Below are 23,875 nucleotides of genomic sequence, written 5' to 3'. Positions count from 1 at the left end.
CCGCATATAGAGCATCACAGTCCCGCCCACAGCCCGAGAGCGCTTCGGTGCCGGAAGTAAATTTCCCATTCATTTTTCCCATTGACGTTTTCGAAAATCCGTATCTAAAGAGTTTTAGAGCATGTCTGAGGATAACCAGCTACGGCTGAACTCATAGGCATACAACATATCATTTCGAGTGAAAAAACGGCGAGAAAATCCAAAAAAAGTCAAAGGTACAAGACTGTGTACATATTTTCATTTCCGAGCGAAGGAACTACTCATCCCATAAACCACCGCGCCTCACTGAAGTTGACTGAAGCCACAACCGCGAAAGAGCCTTTAGAGCGACTTTAAAATCTGACGACAGCCACGCGAACTTTTTCTTGTGCCGTTTATAGCAGTTCTTTCAGTAGTAATTGTGTAAATAGACTGGAAAGCATGGCTGGCGGTCCGCGGCTCACGGGTGCAGATCTGGCAGTCCGCGCGGCGTTCTGCTCATCAGTTTCAGCGGCCCACGGGCAGGTTGCTGACAAATGCCTCAACAATTTCCCACTTGTGGTCCATGCTCATTTTATTCATGAATTTATAGTTCATCCTTAATTTTAATAACATTTAATGTATTTTCTTAATAACAACAAGTGAAAATTAAAAAGTGAAGGTCAGCAAACCAGAAAGTGCATCATATTCAGTTTATTAACTTGCCATGAATTATTACACAAATGTTCAGTAAATGCATGAAGAGCTCTCTATGGCTCTGGGTATGCCTAAGCTAAATATTGTTTTGACAGTGGCATCATAAGATGCTTGATATGACTCATACCATATATGAAGACTCCTCGGTTCAAATGTCACATCAGTGATACCGTGCAAAAAACGCATCAGTTTTTTTTTTTTCTATTTATCTTGAGTCTTCACGAACTTTCGCGGGGTTTACACCAGCTCCACCAATCAGATGCATCACTGTGGGATTGTGGGATTGTTTAGGATTGTGGGTAATGAAGTACTTCTCCAAGACATCGCGAATAAAAGGCATTTATCTCAAAACAAGGTTAGTGCCCCATGAACTTTTGGCGGTTATATGAGCATATACAATCGCTTAGTACTGCCGTAGCTGGTTTTAAGTCTACCATGTATGGTTACGTTTTTATGGCTTATACCCCAACTGTCAATGGAGAAATTGTATTGAATTTTTACTTCCGGCACCGGCTGTGGGCGGGACTGTGATGCTCTATTATACCATTGTATTCAAAGGGTAGTAAGGCAACAGTCAAGGAAAGTAAGGCTTCTTGTTCTTCTTTGGGGTTTTACGACAGCTTGCATCCAATGTGTTGCATTACTGCCACCTGGCTACTCTACTAAATTCCCTTTACACTATATTCTCTTGTCCAATTCGGTTTCTTTTAAAAAAACTACTAAATATTCCCTGCCTTTCTGTTTCTCTGCACATTCTAAAATACTTTTAACAGTTGGAAATCGATTTGCCTGCTTTTTAAAGTAAGGTTAACTAATTAGAAATAACACTTTGCTATAATATTTATGGCTGCTACTAGTCAATCATTATCAACAAAAAGATAGATATTTTTGTTGACAAACTTTATTTGTCTAAAATTTAAAGTTACCAAGTTAACTTGGTCAAGGAGCAGTTGCGTAATGTCACATTTACAATCAAGCTGATATATGGGAAAACAGCAGGACAGAGTCAGTCTAGACCAATAGAGAGTCCGGCTCAAAACACACATGATTTCTCTCATGGTCTGTATTTTCTGCTATTTAGAGTCCAGCAGTGAAAAACTCTTTTCACAAACACATATTAGACTTGTTTTCAGTTTAAACAATCTCAGTTAAACACTTTTTGTCAAGACAAGATGTTTTTTTTTACGTTTATTTCTCATAACTGCATGTACTATCAGAAGACAATATAGTAAACTTGGTAATTAAGTATGACATTAATATGTCTAATTCAAGATAGACAGATTTTGCAAAAAAACAAAAAAAAAAAAACTTTTGAAGCTTCAATTCTTAAATATTTCTAGTATAAAAAAAAATACAGTCTCAATATTTTATCTTGCAGAATTTACCTGAATGTATTTGATTTAGAACTGAATGTTGATCACTTGCAACAGTTTTTCATGTGAGTGTGAAGGCCTGATAAACGTCTAAAACTCTTCTCACACTGAGTACAGTCGTACGGCTTCTCTCCAGAATGAACTCGCTCATGTGATTTCAGGGTTCCAGACTGAGTGAAACTCTTGTCACAATATGAGCACTTGTAAGGTTTTTCTCCAGTATGAATTCTTTGGTGCTGTTTCAGATCACCAGCTCTAGTAAAGCTCTTTCCACAGTCACAGCACACATGATATCTCACTTCATTGTGTGTTTTGTGGTGCTGTTTAAAATGATCCAGCCTTGAAAAAATCTTTCCACAGAGAGAACACACATAAGGCTTCTCATCTGAATGAACTTTTAGGTGATCTTTTAGTTTTGACGATGAAATAAAATCTTTTCCACATTGAGTACAGTGGTACGGCTTCTCTCCAGTATGAAGTCCCTCGTGTGATTTCAGGTTTGCAGACTGAGTGAAACTCTTGTCACAATAGGAGCACTTGTAAGGCCTTTCTCCAGTATGAATTATTTGGTGCCGTTTCAGATGACTAGATTTAGTATAACTCTTCCCACAGTCACAACACACATGATCTCTCACTTCATTATGTGTTTTCTGGTGCTGTTTAAAACAGTCCAGCCGTGAAAAACTCTTTCCACAGAGAGAACACACATAAGGCCTCTCATCTGAATGAACTTTCAGGTGTTCTTTTAGACGTGATGACAAAACAAACTCTTTACCACACTGATCACAGTTAAATGGTTTTTCTCCAGAGTGAATACGCAGATGGTACTTGAGTAAGGATGAATATGCAAAACTCTTTCCACACTGAGTGCATGGATACGGTTTCTCTCCAGTGTGAATACTCATGTGTTTGTTAAGGGATCCTTTTTGATTGAAACTCTTTCCACACTGTGAGCAGGAGTGCAGCTTTTTGGCTTTTGTTCCTTGAGTTTTGAAGTCACAGTGTTTCTTTACTTCATTCAGTTCTTCTTTTAGCTCTGTTACTTCCAGCTGATCTAGAATGAACATATCAAATAGTTATAATCAGTTTAAGGAGGATCATTTCAAGGAAAATTCAAGAGAATAGGTTTCTGTCTGTGTGAGTATAAAGTATCAGGGCCCGGTTCCCCGATAACGCTCACTCTTAGCGCGCTACAAAGACTCTTAAGGTATAACTTAACTGAAGGTATACCATTTCTAGGCATGTTCCCCGAACCATACCTTAGGAAGCCGCTTAAAGGTCCCATTCCATGGATTATTTTATTATTTTATAATGTTTCCTGGGGTGCCCTTATAATGTTAGTATGTTTTTTAGATCAAATTGTTTTATAATTTAGAAATAAAAGGCATTTTTCCTAGCCTGATTTCATCACCTGATTTGAACGCTCTGTTTGAAGGGGCGTGTCTGCTGTGAGACTTCAGCTTAAACGCCCTCTGCTGTGATTGGCTGACATGCTTGCATATGAAATATCTGGCATTACATGTGGAACTATCTGGAAAACTTTTACTATTACAGCTATTATACGTTTTTACTATTACAGCTATCGGGATTAACGAATCGTGAGAAGTTTTTTAAGTATTTAGATCTAATCCCATCACATAAAAGGTTGCAGTGATGAGCATTGAGCAGATGACAGTCTGTTGATCGCGTGAAAGATCTTATCATTGCAACGCAGTTTCTGCACTCACTAATGATTTCACCAATGCAAACATGAGGCATATAAATAGTCAGAGCTTCGTTGTGCAGTGTAACAGCGTCATTGATTTCATAACGAGTTTTGGCAAGTGTCCAGGTAAACTCGCGCTGTGTGATTGATAGCTTGAGCGATTGGAAAGGGATTGTTCTTTGATCGCTTTCTGTATATTAATCACAGTTTAAGTAAGATTATTTTCATCCTACTAAGAGAAACGATGTGAAGAGTGATCGCTACTTCCATAGTAAATCACTACTTACCGCTTGCTGGAATATAGTTGAAATTGTCCCCTTCGTCAGTATGAAACGCTGAGATAGTAATCTCATGAAACCTGCTTGATATTATCCCAGGTTAGAAAAACAGTCCGTGGTGAAATGGACAGAGCAAACTAACAACTTCGAATTAAACTTTTGCGGTATCCGATTATAGATAAACATCAACGTCTGTTGACATTTCGCCATCAATACGCCTGTATTCCTGTGGGTGGAGGTTAGTCAAAACACGGTTTTAATGACGTCATTAAAGGAGGAAGTAGAGGGATGTAGTCCAATCCAGCCGTTTTTTGTAGGCGACTTCTGTTAAATAAAATATCTCGCTTGGCATTGAACTTTGAGCTTTATAATTTTACAGATATTATTTATCCTCTAACAACAACATTACACACTAACTAAAGTTTGAAACATGGGATCACGAAGAACGGGACCTTTAAGATATACCTTCTTACGTGCGACGTTACCCGGTGCTGTCCGTGGCGATGCCGCTGAATCCGTTGATATCGATGGCTTGAGAATCAATTATTCTCTCGTGCAGGGGCTGTTTATGTGAGAAAGCGGTGTTCTTTATAAAAGAAGCACTTCAGAAATAGTTGAAATTGCATTTATTAGGACTCATGGGATATTATAAAAAATAATCCAAACTATAATAGCCTATAATAGCCTAGCCTACATATTTTTAAATTGGATCATATATTGCTGCCATAACCATTTCAAATTTTTACATGCTTTCTTCTCTTTCCCATTTTTGTTCGCTGAGGTGGAGCTGTGATGAAATATTGTTCTTGGAAATACTTTCCAGCATTTCAGTAATAAAAGTGTACATCTTACGTAAGGTGCTCGGCAGTGATCAAAAAGGATTTAAACAGTGGATTTTGAATCTCTTCTTGTAAACTCAGAGATGTGGATTCAGACGGCAACTAAATTCCCACACGACCTGTTTGTCAAAAAACAGTAGGTACTAATTTGGCCAGGGATTTTTACGCGGGTTGGGTGAGAAAAAAACACTGATATTATGGATTCGGACGGCATTAAAATCACTGATTTACCCATGTAAATGTTTAAAATACCGGACGAGCCCATGAGAAACAATATTAGCGTCCGAATAGGACTTAACTGACAGTAGCCTATGCTTTCACTGGCCTTTAAAAGCGCTTTTTAATTAAATGAATAATATTGTATAATAATATAATTAAAAATCTAACAACAATCAGTGTAATGACAATTTTATTCTTTGCATGAAAACACTTGAATTAGCCTAATTGAACACTGTCTGGGTGTATTAAAACTTCAGAATTATATTCGTATAGACGGTCAACAGTGATAAGGTAAAGCTAAGAGTGGTCCAGACCAACCTTATGAAAGTGTGACTTACAGAAGATATACTTAGCGTACGAACGTGTCGGGAATCGTGCCATAACGTTAAGAGAGAGGTTAAGGAATAGGTTATGAACTACTTAGCCATAAGAACGTTTTGGGGAACCGGGCCCAGATCTTTGATGTTGAAGGTTTGTTATATAATTCTCATTAATTTTAATAATTAAAATGTATTTGACACACTGCTATATACAAGATTAGGATAATTTAGATGAATTTCTAAATCATTTATACTCAATATAAAGGAGAGCCGGGACAGTTGAAACACTTTTCAGATAAATGTTGTTTTCTAAGATAAGGTTACAGACAGATTTATTTTTTATTTTTTGTGATTAACAGTGTTCTCTTAGTATCATGTGTTATTTGGTACAAATATAGAATGATTTAAGTAAAATTTGACTTTGAATGGTAGTTGTGCTTTGTTTCAATCAACACAGGGGTGGGACGGATGAAACATAACAGTTTAAACGGCAACTATTCATCTAATGCTTATTTTTGTGAACAATACCTGACAAGTAACTTATGTACATATTATTACAAACATATTTTGTAATTTATTTTAATTTAAAGGTTCATATTATCCATTTTTGTCCTGTCGCCCAATAAACAATATGCGATAAGCCTATGTGCATTTTGTAATCTTTCTAATGGGCTATTTTGACGAAGACAGACCTATCCGTTTACAATTAATTTTCTTACATTTCTTCCCAGAGTCATATTGAGTGTTTGCTAGTTGAATAGCCTGTTATTATGAAGAAAACGAGGTCAACCAGAAGACGATAAATTAAATTTATTGAAGATTGGACAATTGATGATTATTACAGAGATAGCATGTGTTGCGTAATTGAAAATTAATTTGCATTAAAGGGGGGGTGAAATGCTATTTCATGCATACTGAGTTTTTTACACTGGTAAAGAGTTGGATTCCCATGCTAAACATGGACAAAGTTTCAAAAACTAAGTTGTACGTTTGAAGGAGTATTTTTGTTCCAAAAATACTCCTTCCGGTTTGTCACAAGTTTCGGAAAGTTTTTTTCGAGTATGGCTCTGTCTTACGTAAGATAGGGCGGAATTTCCTTATATGGGTCCTAAGGGCACTTCTCCGGTAAGATCGCGGCCGCGCGCGCACTCGTAGACTAGAGCAAGAGAGTGAAAGCAGTTCGCCATCAAAGCGCCCTGCCCGGCTTTTGGGAAGTCAATGTCACCAAAGAAGTGTTTTTGGTTGCCAGGGCAAGACAACCCTGCACAGATTCCCAAAGAACCCAGCGTTAAGGAACCCGTGGATGGAGTTTGTTTTCCTGAGCATAAACGGAGTTGTGTAGGCTAACTGTTAGACTGTTTGTTCCCTGCATTTCGACGATGATTGTTTTATAAACAAAGCCCATATCGACGGATTTGCAGATCGTCTAATGCTTAAGGATCGAGCAGTCGCAATGATAAAGGTTCGCGGTCGTGCGTTGGAACCGGACGGTGAGTAAAACTGTTTGTTGAACAAATGTCTCTGTGTGTTGTCACTAGCTTGGCGCGTTAGCACAGCTAAGCTTCGCCCACAGGGCCCGCCCCCAGCCGCTCGTTTTTTTCCGGAAAGACTCGGTACAGTCTATCTTTCTGTTAAAAATTTAATAAAACAAAAGACTTTTTGGAGATATGAAGGATGCAATATTACTCTATAGGTACTCAAGATTAACAGGAGATTGAGTGAAAATGAGCATTTCACCCCCCCTTTAAAAGAAACAAGTCTAGAAACAGTATATGAATCTATGAACAGTATAGGCTATGACCAGGTTTAATGGGCAGGATGCGCGGTCAAAAAAAATTACCGTACGAAAGAATTCACTTACCGCACTCAAAAACAGCTTTGCGGCTTTAACTCCAAAACGGCACGATATAAAGAAGAAATGTTTTCGCGGGTATGGCAGGCATTGCGTGCTGTATGTGTATGGAAGTAAAATAATGGCAAATGTTTTTGAAACAAAAAAGCGAGTTGAATTGCACTACTTGGAAAAAAAATAAAATAGGCGTTGCATTAACCATGCTTGCATTTTAATGCATTGTATTTTGCAAATTTGCTTCCAAAAATTCAGTGGTTCAAATTCGACAGTAAATTCAACATTGACATCCAGGAGCTGCAGGAAAAGCAGTAGATTGCCGAGCATACTCTCCATCTGCTGTTAGTCGACCTAACCAGCAGGGGGTGCAAAAGCGCGTGTTGACGAATGGAGAGTATGCTCGGTAATCTACTGCTTTTCCTGCAGTTTCTGGATGTCAATGTTGAATTTATTGTCGAATTTGAACCACTGAATTTGCAAAGCAAAATAAAATGGACCGAAAAATGCCTGTTGAATATTATAAGTTGTATTTTTAAACAGTTTGAATATTTTGGAAGTGAAATGAATTTTTAATAATGAAAATGTGTTTGAAATGTTTTTTATTGAAATATTCACAGCTTAAATATATATGTTGATATATATAATGTTCAAAATGTTGATTTTCAGCCCATAAAAATGCAAGCCCTGAAAATACAATGCATTGAAATCCAAGCATGGTTAATGCTATGCCTATTTTTTTTCATGTAGTGTAATTCAACTCGCTTTTTTGTTTCAAAAACATTTGGCATTATTTACTTCCATATACGTGCTAACGAAATTTGACGTACATGATGTACGTACATGACGTGAGTGGTTTTCAAGGAAATCTCAGTGTTTCATCCATCCTGCATTTCAATCATCCCGGCTCTCCCCTACTACTTATTATTTCACAGCCACCAAAGCATACAACAATGAAGAATCAAGAATGGACACCAACCTATTTGTTCCTCAGTATCTTCATCTTTTATTCTGGATGGTTCTGGATCAGTCATGTCTTCAATCTCCTCTTTAATAAACTCCATCTTTAACAGTCACACAGATTTCAGCTGCTACTCCTGGAGTTTGTCCTTCTCTTGTAGGATGATGGGAATATTCCCAGTATTTATTGGTGAATTGTTGTGGGAGGGGCTTCACTGCAGGTGTGAACTGTGATCACTGTGTGATACTGACGCCCACAGGACCAGATCTGGAATCTGAAAGTTATTGAATTTATAATTAACTAAATTAATTACTTGATAGTTAAGTGAATATATTTGCTGTTATAAATCGTGTTTTGACAAGGTTGTATATTATCATCATCACATAAACCAAATTTTAGAAACTTCCTTGACTAAATTTTTTTATATTGTTCATATTTTTTTTCTGAAGAAAGACAAACATAAATGTGATGGATTTATATTTACTGACTTATCCACTTTGTGTAGAGGTGGGTAAAAATGACATTAGAAAGATGGCAAATTATTATTTTGCATACACACAAAGATTAGTAGGTCCCAATGTTCAAATTGTTGAATTTTGGTCAAAAACCAAATTTGGGTATAACTTTTCAAACAGTGGATACTTATCAAAATATCTCTATCAAAAATACACTGAAATTATTTGAATATTTCCAGTATTTATTGGTGCACAAGAAAAGAAACAACTGAATTTACACTGAATTACTTTCATTGGATTTAAATTGTGAAGATAATACAACTTTTAGAAATATAGGATATTTTAATGTGGTTTGAAACTAGATGTACCGCATGGCGGTACAAAATATGACCGCCGCTCAGGCCTGCACTGGCTTTCCACAAAAATAAATGACGTGGAGCAATTTGGCTGTATTGCGTGTTTATGTATATAAGTTGTATATTTTAAAAGACTGTCTGGAGTATTCCTGTGGATCATGGATAATTTAGAGTTTTGTAATTATTTGCCATTACTATTGAAGTTTTATATCAAAAGTCATTAGTTTAGACACTTAACATCCATAATGTGAAAACGTCACATCCATAACAGTGGTTTTCCCTACATAATGTATTACAAAAATGAGTTTCAAAAACACACTTATTGTGTTCAAGCAAGTCTTTTTCACGCTACATCGGCAGTTTGTTTAATAATTCACAGAGTTTGTAGGACACTTGTAAAGTGTGTGTATTTCATGTTATGTCCATAACGCTGATAAAATGTATTCATAGGATGTAAAATATTATATGAAATGTGAGGATTTTTCAAGAATCAGAGGACAGAGGTTACATTAAAAGTTATGTAAATTAATTCACTGATACTAATTTTATCTATGTTTAAGGCATTGTATCTACCAACATAAGTCCAACTGTCACATCCATAATGCTGAAACTGTTGTATAATAAAAGGGAAGAACAAATAAATAATATTAACAAAGTAAGGTTTAATCAACAGTTAACAAACAAAATGACATCATCATTCGTCTGTTTGAGACAAAACATTATATGTATGAGACATTTAAACAAGTTACACAACATTTGTTTTTATTGACATTTGTATATGACTGTTATCCAATGGTCACCAATGGCATGCTGTGTGAAGGGTCCGGTTACAGATGTGGTATTGACAATGGATATGAATGTTTTGTTGTGGTATTTTTTTCTGGCCAGGTGTCGTTCTATGTCTGTCTGTGTGTGTGTGTGTGTGTGTGTGTGTGTGTGTGTGTGTGTGTGTGTCTGTGCGTGTATGTATGCGTGCGTACATGTGTGTGCGCGTGTGTTTGTGTGTGTGTGTCTGTGCATGTGGATTTGTATGTGTGTGTATGGGTGTGTGTCTGTGCGTGTGGATGTCAGTGTGTGTGCATGCTTGCGTTTGTTTGTATTCCTGCATGTGTGTGTGTGACAGTGTCATCCTAAACCAGCAACCCTTCGCTCAACACCACCATCTACAGGCCGATGAGTGTACCTCACTAAATGTGCACATAAATGAATTTATTTTATACCCCCCCATGGATGAAATTCTACGAAACTTAGCATACCCCCAGAGGATGTCAAGTTAATCATACACATGAAATATGGTGCAGTTCTGAACATCTCAACTGAAGATAGGGGCGATTAAAGCAGAATAATATTGCATTTTCATTTTTTATGGGAGGGGCGCAAATCACAAATGAGTGATTATGGGCTAGGTTGATGTGGGCCCTTAAAGGAGAACTCCGGTCAATTTTAACATTGAGCTAATTTTTTTGTAAATTTGGAGTGCTGTCAATACAGAGAACAGCGACAAAAATCGGTGTTGCCTACACAGAGTTATTCTATTTTTAAAATTTGCACCCTGTTTACTTCAATGGGGCAAGTTTTAAACCTGCTTTTAGCCTCTTAACATCCTTGATGTGTCATTACAAGTGCACAGGTCATGTGAGTGATTCCTTCAGAGTGAACACGGTGAATCTGACTGCAGAAGATGTGAAAGATATGTATAAAAATGATGTTATTTAAGCCAGCGCACATACCTGTGTTTACATCCTGTTTTCGGTTGAAGTCCAAAGTAGTCGATTGCCGAGTTCACGCGCGTGATCATAGGCAACTAAACCTATGCGCATGAACTCGGCAATCGACTACTTTGGACTTCAACCGAAAACAGGATGTAAACACAGGTATTTGCGCTGGCTTAAATAACATAATTTTTATACATATCTTTCACATCTTCTGCAGTCAGATTCACTCGTGTTCACTCTGAAGGAATCACTCACATGACCTGTGCACTTGTAATGACACATCAAGGATGTTAAGAGGCTAAAAGCAGGTTTAAAACTTGCCCCATTGAAGTCAACAGGGTGCAAATTTTAAAAATAGAATAACTCGGTGTAGGCAACACCGATTTTTGTCGTTGTTCTCTGTATTGACAGCACTCCAAATGTACAAAAAAATGAGCTACAACAACATACACGGCACGCTTTAGCCCAGCCTCTCGCTAGCTAGCGTCATGGCCAATGCAGACAAGCCTTTTTTTACAGTCTATGAGACAAGCCCATAGACAGTATGGACAAGCCGGAGCTTGAAGAGCCACCCTTTACACTTTGGAAAAGTTATATATATATATATTTTTTTTTTAAATATGAGCAGGCCTACAAGCTGGGATTGGTAATGCTGCACTGTAATCATAGTTATTTATTTATATTTTTCATTATATTTTACTATGTGATATTGGTTTGAGACTGAGAGTATTTTATTTAGTGGAGAACTTTGCAGCAGTATTTTATTTATTATTCTTTTTTTATTTTATATATATATACATATATATATATATATATATATATATATATATATATATATATATATATATATATATATATATATATATATATATTTATATTTTTTTTTTTTTTTTTTTTTTTTTATTATTAAAAAGTGTTTAAAAAAAGGTAAACAAATTGTTAAAAAAAAAAAAGTTTATAGTAATAAACAACCTGCAGTTTAATGTTTGCATTTCTTTCCCTTACTGTACCGAAAATGAACCGAACCGTGACTTTAAAACCAAGGTACGTACCGAACCGTGACTTTAAAACCAAGGTACGTACCGAACCGTGATTTTTGCGTACCGTTACACCCCTACTAGTTAACCGTTTGACACGTACGAATCGTTCACACTGGTGTTATTAGAACGTTCAGATAGCGTGATCATCAACTTCGAAATTCAAATTTGCGTTCGCGCGTTGGCTGGCGCCGAGCTGAGTTTATATCACAACTATTCAGTGTTTTCAACCACATAAGGTTTTAGGTTTCAGACATTTAAATACACATAAGTACTAGCAAAACAACATTTAAAGTTTGTAAAATACACACCGATGTCTATGGAAGCGGCAATAACAATCCTTTAAATTATAAATTGATGACGTGTTTATACACATTATGTAGGTAACTATAAAATTTACTCTGTTCCTCTCACACTTCACCAGCCACTTACCTTAATGTATTTCGGTAGAAGTGGATGAATTGACGTGTTGTAGGCCTAAATCTGACAGATACAATTATCTGAACTGCGGTTTGTACTAACATGGTGCCCATTGTGCGTTATAAATCAACTAACATGAATCATGATCATTATAAAGGTTTCTTAAATGACAAAACACATTCACTTGCATATTTAAGAATAAAAATATGTATTCTATTTACCACAGCTATGCAGACGACACACAGCTCTACTTAGCCCTATCGCCTAATGATTACAGTCCCACTGAGCCAATGTATTTATGAAGTCAACAGTTGGATGTGCCAAAACTTTCTTCAGTTAAACAAAGACAAAACTTAAGTCATTGCGTTTGGAAACAAAGAGGAAGTTCTCAAGGTGAACACATACCTTCACTCTAGGGATCAAACAACTAAAAATCAAGTCAGGAATAACTTGAGTATTTATATCAAGACCAAATGAGGAACTAATTGAGCTAATTAACGAGCCACAGGTGAATGAGATGAAACCACATGGGAAAGCTGTGTCAACTGAAGATGCAAACAGAAGGTGAACAATCAAAACAGAACTAAATCCTGATAACTAAACCCAGTTAAAATGTTTTTCTCCAGAGTGAACGCGCAGATGACTTTTTAAACCGGCTGCATCTCTGAAGCTCTTCTCACACTAAATAGAGTGTGAGTACAGTTCTCTCCAGTATGAAGTCGCTCATGTGATTTTAGGTGCTTTAACCGATTGAAACTCTTGAAACCAGTAGCCTATGAACTAAATCGTGTGATTCACGATATGAGGGCTTACTCTGGAGCTGGTGAATGTTAAACTCTATAATCGGAACATCTCTCACCTGCAGACTGGAAATATACGGCATCCAGAGAAAATATTCCACATTTGTACTTCATTCACGATCGTTAACAGCATCACTTGCAGCCTCAACTGGTGAAAGTTACAGCTCATCTTGTCTCTCTTCTGCGCAGGCGCAGAGCGCGATGTCATCATGTTTCTTAAAGGGGCCGCATGTTATACCATTGTATTCAAAGGGTTAGTTAATTTAGTAAGTCAGTCAGGGAAAGTAAGGCTATCGATTTCCCTGCTTTTTAAAGTAAGGTTATCTAATTAGAAATAACATTTTGAACACGTTGCTATAATTCTATGGCTGTAACTAGTCAATCAAAATCTATCTTTTTTGTTGACAAACTTTGTTTGTCTAAAATTGTAAGTTACCCATTAATAACTTGGTTACGGAGCAGTTGCGTAATGTCACATTTACAATCAAGCTGATATTCAGCAAAATAGCACTCTTGATTTTTTGTTGCTTGGTTGTATGATGCTTGAGTTGTTCCTCATATAAATATAAAAACAGAGGAAAATTACATATTTGTTACCCAAATATCTTAAATATCTGAGACCAGCAGTGAATAACTCTTTCCACAAACACATATTAAACTTTTTTTTTTTTTTTTTCAGTTTAAACAATCACAGTTAAACGCTTTTTGTCAAGACAAGATGGTTTTTTTTGTTTGTTTTTTTCATAAACGCATGTAGGCTACTATCAGATGACAATATAGTTAGCTTAGAAAATAAGTATGACATGATGGTTGAATATGATTTCACTTTTCTAACTTCAGTTAGTGTGTAATGTTGCTGTTTGAGCATAAACAACATCTACAAAGTTACAACGTTTAAAGTTCAAAGCAAAGGGTGATGTTTTATTTTACAGAAATCACTTTTTAAGGACTACAACAAATGACTGGTAGAGACTACACAACATTCCTCCCGGGTTAGTGTCATCATGAACCCTCAAATTTACATAAACCCCGCCCCCTGTACACGATTTATAGATTATCAAGACAGAATATGCTAATCAATGACTAGAAGATAACTACACATAAGATAGATAAATTCATCAACTAACCATTCAAAAATGTCCTGTTGCTTCTACATGTTGTCACTTCTTCCTGAGTCTCTCCATCATTGTCTGACTCCGGTTTGAACATAAAAGTTTAAATTTTTTTGGAATTTTTAGTGCATGTGTGTGTGAGGTAAAAGGACACAAGCTCTTGAAGCTCCGCTCTCTGTGCCGGGAGCAGCAGCTCATTTGCATTTAAAGGGACAGTCACAAAATGGTGCGTTTTTGCTCACCCTCAAAAAGTGACAATTTTAACATGCTATATAAAAATATCTGTGGGATAATTTGAGCTAAGACTTCACATACACACTCTGGAGACATCAAAGACTTATTTTACATCTTGTGAAAAGAGCATTATACCACCCATTTAAATCTTTCATTAATAAAAAAAAAAAAAAAAAAGACAATCTCAATATTTTATCTTGCAGAATTTACCTGAATGTATTTGATATAATAACTAATGTTGATCACTTGCAACAGTTTTTCATGTGAATGAGAAGGCTTGATAAATGTCTAAAACTCTTCTCACACTGAGTACAGTCATACGGCTTCTCTCCAGTATGAACTCGCTCGTGTGATTTCAGCTGTCCAGACTGAGTGAAACTCTTGTCACAATATGAGCACTTGTAAGGTTTTTCTCCAGTATGAATTCTTTGGTGATGTTTCAGATTGTCAGCTCTACTAAAACTCTTTCCACAGAGAGAACACAACAGAGGCTTAACAACTGTATGAACAGTTAGGTGTTTTTTTAGATATGATGGTGAAATAAAATCTTTTCCACACTGAGTACAGTGATACGGCTTCTCTCCAGTATGAATTCTTTGGTGCAGTTTCAGATGACTAGATTTAGTATAACTCTTCCCACAGTCACAACACACATGATCTCTCACTTCATTATGTGTTTTCTGGTGCTGTTTAAAACTGTTCAGTCTTGAAAAACTCTTTCCACAGAGAGAACACACATAAGGTCTCTCGTCTGAATGAACTTTGAGGTGTGTTTTTAGACGTGATGACAAAATAAACTCTTTACCACACTGATCACAGTTAAATGGTTTTTCTCCAGAGTGAATACGCAGATGAATTTTGAGTAAGGATGAAGATGTGTAACTCTTTCCACACTGAGTGCATGTATACGGTTTCTCTCCAGTGTGAATTCTCATGTGTGTCTTAAGGTTTCCTTTTTGATTGAAACTCTTTCCACACTGAAAGCAGGAGTGCAGCTTTTTGACTTTTGTTTCTTGAGTTTTGAGGTCACAGTGCTTAAAGTCTTCATACAGTTCTTCTTTTAGCTCTGGTACTTCCATCTGATCTAGAATGAACACAGCAAGTAGATATAATCAGTTTAAGGAGGATAATTTCAAGGAAAATTCAAGTGAACAAGCAGAAAACAAGAGAATAGGTTTCTGTCTGTGTGAGAATAAAGTATCAGATCTTTGATGTTGAAGGTTTGTTATATAATTCTCATTAATTTGAATAATTAAAATGTATGACACACTGCTAAGATTAGGATAATTTAGATGAATTTCTACATCATTTCTCATCAATATACTACTTATTATTTCAGTCACCAAAGCAGTCAACAATGAAGAATCAAGAATGGACACCAACCTATTTGTTCCTCAGTATCTTCATGTTTTATTCTGGATGGTTCTGGATCTCTCATGTCTTCAATCTCCTCTTTAATAAACTCCATCTTTAACAGTCACACAGATTTCAGCTGCTACTCCTGGAGTTTGTCCTTCTCTTGTAGGATGATGGGAATATTCCCAGTATTTATTGGTGAATTGTTGTGGGAGGGGCTTCACTGCAGGTGTGAACTGTGATCACTGTGTGATACTGACGCCCACAGGACCAGATCTGGAATTGGAAAGTTAATGGATTTATACTTAACTAAATTAAGTACTTAATAGTTGAGTGAACATATTTGATGTTAGAAATAGTGTTTTGACAAAGTTGTATATTATTATCATCATATAAAACAGATGTACAGGGTCATCCATGTCAAAACAACCAAATTTCAGAAACTTCCCCGGCTAAAATGTTTTATATTGTTAAAAAAAAAAATCCTACGAAATTTACATATGCTCAGGTGAGATCTGATTAAATTTTTTCCCCCAAAACCGTGGATAAGCAAATGTTCACGATATGATAATTGTACATGTCGGTATACAACCCTAGCGGCAATCAAGGCAACAAACACTTTGAGGGTGGAGGGAGACAGCCTTCGCTCCAACCCATCTTGCAGGAAGGAAAGCACGAACCCATAGGAATATGATTTTACTTTTCTAACTTTAGTTAGTGTGTAATGTTGCTGTTTGAGCATAAACAACATCTGCAAAGTTACAGCGCTCAAAGTTCAAAGCAAAGGGAGATATTTTATTACATATATTTCTTTTACATATAAACGCAGCGTGCGTTTACAGACGCACGCTGCGTTTGCGACATTCGTGACGTTCGTCTGTTACAGGACAACTTAGTTTGAATAAAATTAATATTTGTGTAGTGTTCAATGTTGTTATCAATAGAGATACGCGGATGGGGGTATTAGTTCATCCGCAACCGCATCACAAAACTCATCATCCGCACCAACGTTTTTTGACCAGATTTCAAAGCTGCACCCGCCATCCGCTGACTGTTTTGCGGTCTATGGATGATGCAATGCTCTGCTGATGCGAGCCACAAGAAAGCCCTTGTCTGTTCTAGAAAGGATGCAGCAAAGATATTTAATGCTAATGTATGAGGCATAGGCCTACGCTGAGTTTCATTCATTTACGATGAGATGCGCTCTAGTTCAACTTCACAATGCAATGCAAGTGAACGCGGCGCATCAGAGCCTCAATGTCACGGTTATATTGTCTCCTATATTGCTTTTTATTTATTAAATACATGCAATTGGTTGATGAAACATGTACTAAAATTAAGATACAATTTGTACAAAACGAAATTCGCTTTAAAGAAATGCTTTCTACAAAGCAAAACTTAATGAAGTGGTAAAAATCATGTCTGATGATTTACAAAACAAAACTTCATTAAGTGGTAAAAAACCATGTCTCCCGATTGCAAATGTTCATTGCTAATGTTTATTATTGCAAATGTTTTTCATTTGTTTAATAAATCTCATAATGATGGCACATCACTATATCATAGCTTTTATTTCTATCTCAAATGATTGGCGGTCGCTTGGCAAAGAATCAAATACCGGTGAAACGACGTAGACCATTAATAACACAGACTGTTAACAATTGTTTTTAATTAGTATTTAAACATTCTCTATGATAAAAAATGTTTGTAAAAAATATTTTAATAACACGGTTTTGGCGGTTATAGAGTTGTAATGACGGTGTTCAACTATAACCGTCGGTCTCACGGTTATATGCTAACCGTCACACCCCTAGATGAGGGTGAGTCATTAATGACATCATTTTCATTTTTGGGTAAACTAACCGTTTAAAATAGTTGTGTAAGTAGTAAAACAATACAAATGCAAACGGGGCAACAACAAAAAAACGTTTTAAACATGTTGAGTCCCCTCTTCCTTGCCTCACAGTGCTTTGGTCCACTGCTAGCTCCCCTTTTACCTCACCACCGTCACACACACACAGCTCGGAGGGAGATAACAAAAGTTTTTGAGTAGTTGTGGAGCTCCAGTAAGTCAATGTTATTTTGTTAATTTTAAACATCGGATGAAGTGATTACTTCCTCTTTAAAATAGATGATGCTGAGTCATTAATAAATCATGTAAACAAAAACTATGATTGTGTACCAATGTACTTTTGTCACTGATGTAGTCTGCCATGTTAGCGATTATAACGTTTACTCTTGTTTTATACAGTCTATGCGTTTTCCTAGCTTGTTTAATACCGTAGTATATCTCTCACACACACCTATAGAGTGTACGCATATACACTACGTGATGTAGTCTTGTAGTGCACAAGCAGCGCTGCGCTTATAAACACTACTTTATTAGGCATTACTGAGGAAAGATAAAAGAAGACGTCATTGAAACTTTTATGAAGACAGTCATTTCCCTTCAGATATACATTCAAATAAAAACTCCTCAGATCTGCACTAATCACAGGAATGATCTATTTCAGTGTCAGAAAGAGAGTTTGCAGGTGTGGTTTCTGTAGCCTTTAATAGTATTTTTAGTCATGTACTTTAACCTGAAGGGTAAGATATTAAAAACACACTGATAGGCGATTATCACATAAAGTGATGATCCTGTAGTTTGTCTGACACTAATGACGTGCTTGATGTGCCAATTTACAGATCTCAGACATTACTATAATGAATGAGCTGAAAACAGGGACTATTGAATGAGATAAAGATGCTTTTTAGCAGCTCAGTTAAACGTTATGGCTCTCTAATTTTGTTTGTTAGAATCTTAATTTGCTAATTTTCAGTTGCATGTTTTTTTGTTGTTGTCATGCCCAATTCTCATCAATCCTTAAAAATAGCCTAGTTAATTCATATGAGATTCGTTCAAAAAATACTCATACATCCAGTAGTGGAACAAGTGAGTGAGTCATTGAATAATTCATTCAAAACGATTTTGAAAAATAATTAAAGAAATATTTAAATATTTAGTCTATAAATAAAAAGACTGTTTTGCAACAATTGGCTTTTTGTCAGAGCCTCTAGTAAATGACATGTTATTTGGTTTAATTGTGTATTTAGAATAGTGGTTTCTATTTTAAACAAAACATCATGATTCTCAATTAATCCAGAATACAGCTCTAGAGAAAGGGTGCCATTACTTTGACAATACAAATGTACAAATATTATGTATGTAACAAATGTATGTAATATTTGTCACACCAATAAAGTACCTATAAACAAACTCACTGGATGAATGTATAACGCTTCTTTCTATGATTCACTACAGAGCTTGAAAGTCTAAAACTCTCTCCACATTAGTGCGGCTTCTCTCCAGTATGAACTCGCTCGTGTGATTCCAGTGCAAACAAACCTTATTCACGATATGAGGGCTTTTACTCTGGAGCCGGTTAATGTTAAACTCTGTAATCTAGTAACATCTCTCACCTGCAGACTGGAAATATACGGCATCCGAAGAAAATATTCCACATTTGTCCTTCATTCACGATCGTTAACTGTGACATATTTAGCCTCAACTGGTTAAAGTTTCAGCTCGTCTCTCTCGCTTCTCTCTTCTGCGCAGGCGCAGTGCGCGATGTCGTCATGTTTCTTAAAGGGGCCGCATGTTATACCACTGTATTAAAGGGATACTCCACTTTAAAGGGGTCATATAATGTAATTTTTGTACAAGCTAATATGATTCTTTTGGGTCTAAATTAAAAGTTTGTAATATACTTTAATTAAAAATTCTCATTAGTATTGTAAGAAAACACAAATTTTACCTGGTCAAAAACAGCTGTTTTCAGCACGCCGTTTAAGTGCATGTGTCTTTAAATGATAATGAGCTTTGCTCACCCCGCCCCTCTGTTCTGTGCATACACCGCTTGTAACACAATAACCATAACGCGTTGTTCATTATAAACATGGGATTATGAATTATATTGACAACGTCATACATAGAAAACATGGCGTAATGTACCCTGAGTGTAAACAGCCGCATTCATACTGAAGCGTGCAGCAAGCGACTTGCAAAGATTAATATAAATATTAATATAAAGGTTAATAAAACGTTACACTCACTTCTTCTTCTGGAGGTGCAGCAGGAAAACGAATAGTTGGTACCGATCCTTTTTTCAGGAGCAGCTTCTTAGCAAATAACCAGCTTTTTACTGACCTCATTTGTGAAGCAGTGAAATGATTCGCGCAAACATGAAAGCATTGACGTTGATCGTGGGGAATATTCCCTTCGAAAACAAACTCAGCCACTTCAGCTATAGGCCTACGGATTTAGGAACATCAACATGATGCTGTGTTCGTTATTACACCCAAGAACAGAACACCACAATCGCTTAGATGCCATTCTGCTCATAGACAGTGCTCCAGCTATCAACAATGAACGCGCCGGTCGGCGCGGGCTATGATTGACAGCTCGCTCACGAGGGCGCGAGGGCGGGTCTGTGTTGAAACGCTGCTGTCAATCAACCATCGTGGGAGGGGCGTGCAGCTTGATTTGATATGGGAGGAAAGGAAACATATAAGAAGATTTAAAAAAAAACACTGGATGGATTTTTATCATTTTATGATGGTTGTGTACAGGCACTGCCAACACACATTTCAGTACAATCAACTTGTAAAAGTGCATGTACCATTATATGACCCCTTTAAAATGAAAATTCTGTCATCATATACTCACCCTCATGTTGTTTCAATCCTTTATGCATTTCTTTCTTCTGCTGAACAGAAAGGAAGATATTTAGAAGAATATCAGTAACCAGGCAGTTTCTGGTCTCATTGACTTCCATAGTATATTTTTTCCTACTATGGAAGTCAATGAGACCAGAAACTGTCTGGTTACTGACATTCTTCTAAATATCTTCCTTTCTGTTCAGCAGAAGAAAGAAACTCATAAAGGATTGAAACAACATGAGGGTGAGTATATGATGACAGAATTTTCATTTTAAAGTGGAGTATCCCTTTAAAAGGGTAGTAAGGCAATAGTCAGGGAAAGTAAGTTCTTCTTCTTCTTTGGGGTTTTACGGCAGGTTGCATCCAATTTGCTGCATTACTGCCCCCTACTCTACTAAATTCCCTTTACACTATATTCTCTTGTCCAATCCGGTTTCTTTTAAAAAACCTACTAAATATTCCCTGCCTTTCTGCTTCTCTGCACATTCTAAAATACTTTTAACAGTTGGAAATCGATTTGCCTGCTTTTTAAAGTAAGATTAACTAATTAGAAATAACACTTTGCTATAATATGGCTGCTAGTAGTCAATCATTATAAACAAAATCTATCTTTTTGTTGACAAATTTTATTTGTCTAAAATTTTAAGTTACCAAGTTAACTTGGCCACAGAGCAGTTGCGTAATGTCACATTTACAAATAAGCTGATATTCAGGAAAACAGCAGGACAGAGTCAGTCTAGACCAATAGAGAGTCCGGCTCAAAACACACATGATTTCTCTCATGGTCTGTATTTTCTGCTGTTTAGAGTCCAGCAATGAAAAACTCTTTCCACAAACACATATTAGACTTGTTTTCAGTTTAAACAATCTCAGTTAAACACTTTTTGTGAAGACAAGATGTTTTTTTCTGTTTATTTCTCATAACTGTATGTACTATCAGAAGACAATATAGTAAACTTAGTAAATAAGTATGACATGAATATATCTAATTCAAGACAGGTTTTGGACAATTTTTTTTTTTTTTTTTTACACTTTTGAAGCTTCAACTCTTAAATCTTTCTAGTCTTCCATTCATTTTAACAAATAAACAAAAGACAATCTCAATATTTTATCTTGCGGAATTTACCTGAATGTATTTGATATAGAACTAATTTGTCGATCACTTGCAACAGTTTTTCATGTGAGTGTGAAGGCCTGATGAACGTCTAAAACTCTTCTCACACTGAGTACAGTATTACGGCTTCTCTCCAGTATGAACTCGCTCGTGTGATTTCAGGGTTCCAGACTGAGTGAAACTCTTGTCACAATATGAGCACTTGTAAGGTCTTTCTCCAGTATGAATTCTTTGGTGCCGTTTCAGATGGCCAGCTCTAGTAAAGCTCTTTCCACAGACACAACACACATGATCTCTCACTTCATTATGCGTTTTCTGGTGCACTTTAAAACTGTCCAGCCGTGAAAAACTCTTTCCACAGAGAGAACACAAGTGAGGCTTAACACCTGTATGAACAGTTAGGTGTTTTTTGAGATATGATGGTGAAATAAAATCTTTTCCACACTGATTACAGTGGTAAGGCTTCTGTCCAGTATGAACTCGCTCGTGTGATTTCAGGTTTCCAGAATGAGTGAAACTCTTGTCACAATATGAGCACTTGTAAGGCTTTTCTCCAGTATGAATTCTTTGGTGCAGTTTCAGTTGGCCAGTTGATATAAAACTCTTCCCACAGTGACGACACACATGATCTCTCACTTCATCATGCGTTTTCTGGTGCTTTTTACAACTTTCCAGCCATGAAAAACTCTTTCCACAGAGAGAACACACATAAGGCCTCTCATCTGAATGAACTTTCAGGTGTCGTTTTAGTTGTGATGACAAAATAAACTCTTTACCACACTGATCACAGTTAAATGGTTTTTCTCCAGAGTGAACGAGCAGATGAATTTTGAGTAAGGATGAAGATATGAAACTCTTTCCACACTGAGTGCATGGATACGGTTTCTCTCCAGTGTGAATTCTCATGTGTGTCTTAAGGTTTCCTTTTTGACTGAAACTCTTTCCACACTGCGAGCAGGAGTGCAGCTTTTTGGCTTTTGTTCCTTGAGTTTTGAAGTCACAGTGCTTCTTTACTTCATTCAGTTCTTCTTTTAGCTCTGTTACTTCCATCTGACCTAGAATGAACATATCAAATAGTTATAATCAGTTTAAGGAGGATAATTTCAAGGAAATTTCAAGTAAACAAGCAGAAAACAAGAGAATATGTTTCTGTCTGTGTGAGTATAAAGTATCAGATCTTTGATGTTGAAGGTTTGTTATATCATTCTTATTAATTTGAATAATGTAAATGTATTTGACACACTGCTATATACAAGATTAGGATCAATTAGTTGAATTTCTAAATCATTTATCATCATTAAACTACTTATTATTTCACATCTACCAAAGCAGTCAACAATGAAGAATCAAGAATGGACACCAACCTATTTGTTCCTCAGTATCTTCATGTTTTATTCTGGATGGTTCTGGATCACTCATGTCTTCAATCTCCTCTTTAATAAACTCCATCTTTAACAGTCACACAGATTTCAGCTGCTACTCCTGGAGTTTGTCCTTCTCTTGTAGGATGATGGGAATATTCCCAGTATTTATTGGTGAATTGTTGTGGGAGGGGCTTCACTGCAGGTGTGAACTGTGATCACTGTGTGATACTGACGTCCACAGAACCAGATCTGGAATTGGAAAGTTATTGAATTTATAATTAACTAAATTAATTACTTGATAGTTTAGTGAATATATTTGCTGTTATAAATCGTGTTTTGACCAGGTTGTACATTATAATATATATAGAGTGAAACTCTTGTCACAATATGAGCACTTGTAAGGATTATCTCCAGTATGAATTATTTGGTGCCAATTCAGATTTTATGAAAAAAATTACTTTCTCTACTAAAAAAATTACTAATCTCACCTTTGTGGACAAAAATGGGCACCAATTGGAATGAATGGGAAAAACAGTAATTCAGAGCATTTTTTTTTTGTCAAATAAAAATCAATAGATCCAACAAAATGCATATCATGCATACACACAAATGAAGGGGTGATCCTGTACAATATTTTCAATGTGGCTCACACTCACACACACACACACACACACACACACACACACACACACACACACTCTCAAACAAAGCATTCAATGAGCCTATAACAGTTTTTTTTCCTTCAAATTTGAGTCACTCACACATACAAAAACAAAGAATTGAATGAGCCAATGACTGACCTTTTTTTAATGTTCCAATTAACCACCTGTGCACGCGCACGCGCACACACACACACACACGCGCTCTTCAAAGTCAGATCAAAGTGCTACTGCAAGGTTTGTTGATGCTTCCAAACCAAACATGTCTGCAGCATTTGCTACCTAAGCCTCAGTGGCAGGTATTTCATCAGTTCATTCTGAAGCAGCGCAATGACA

The 23,875-nt window shown here is 36.5% G+C and overlaps 2 protein-coding genes across 4 annotated transcripts; both read right to left on the bottom strand.

Moving 5' to 3' along the window:
* Positions 1-1,573: 1,573 nt before the first annotated feature.
* On the bottom strand, positions 1,574-19,268 carry LOC307167492 (uncharacterized protein; the record flags this gene model as incomplete). 3 transcript variants are annotated; one of them, XM_079886642.1, is made up of 3 exons in its annotated part: positions 1,574-3,102; positions 15,729-15,977; positions 19,164-19,268. In XM_079886642.1, the coding sequence occupies 2 exons, from the start codon at positions 15,811-15,813 to the stop codon at positions 2,093-2,095; spliced, it is 1,095 nt and encodes a 364-aa protein (XP_079742768.1). In that variant the 3' UTR covers positions 1,574-2,092. The 3 variants fall into 3 exon arrangements, with proteins under 3 accessions (XP_079742768.1, XP_079742769.1, XP_079742770.1); XM_079886644.1 differs by lacking the exon at positions 1,574-3,102 and adding an exon at positions 13,676-15,429; XM_079886643.1 differs by lacking the exons at positions 15,729-15,977; positions 19,164-19,268 and adding an exon at positions 8,235-8,319.
* A 1,752-nt stretch (positions 19,269-21,020) lies between these two features.
* LOC307167495 (uncharacterized protein) lies at positions 21,021-23,129 on the bottom strand. Its single transcript, XM_079886648.1, has 2 exons — positions 22,881-23,129; positions 21,021-22,571 (listed from the first exon to the last, which is right to left on the bottom strand). The coding sequence occupies exons 1-2, from the start codon at positions 22,963-22,965 to the stop codon at positions 21,637-21,639; spliced, it is 1,020 nt and encodes a 339-aa protein (XP_079742774.1). The 5' UTR covers positions 22,966-23,129; the 3' UTR covers positions 21,021-21,636.
* Between the last annotated feature and the right edge of the window lie 746 nt (positions 23,130-23,875).

Source organism: Squalius cephalus (assembly GCF_949319135.1).
Source record: "Squalius cephalus genome assembly, chromosome: 11".
Lineage (NCBI taxonomy): Eukaryota > Metazoa > Chordata > Actinopteri > Cypriniformes > Leuciscidae > Squalius > Squalius cephalus.
This window is presented reverse-complemented; position numbering and strand designations above follow the sequence as displayed.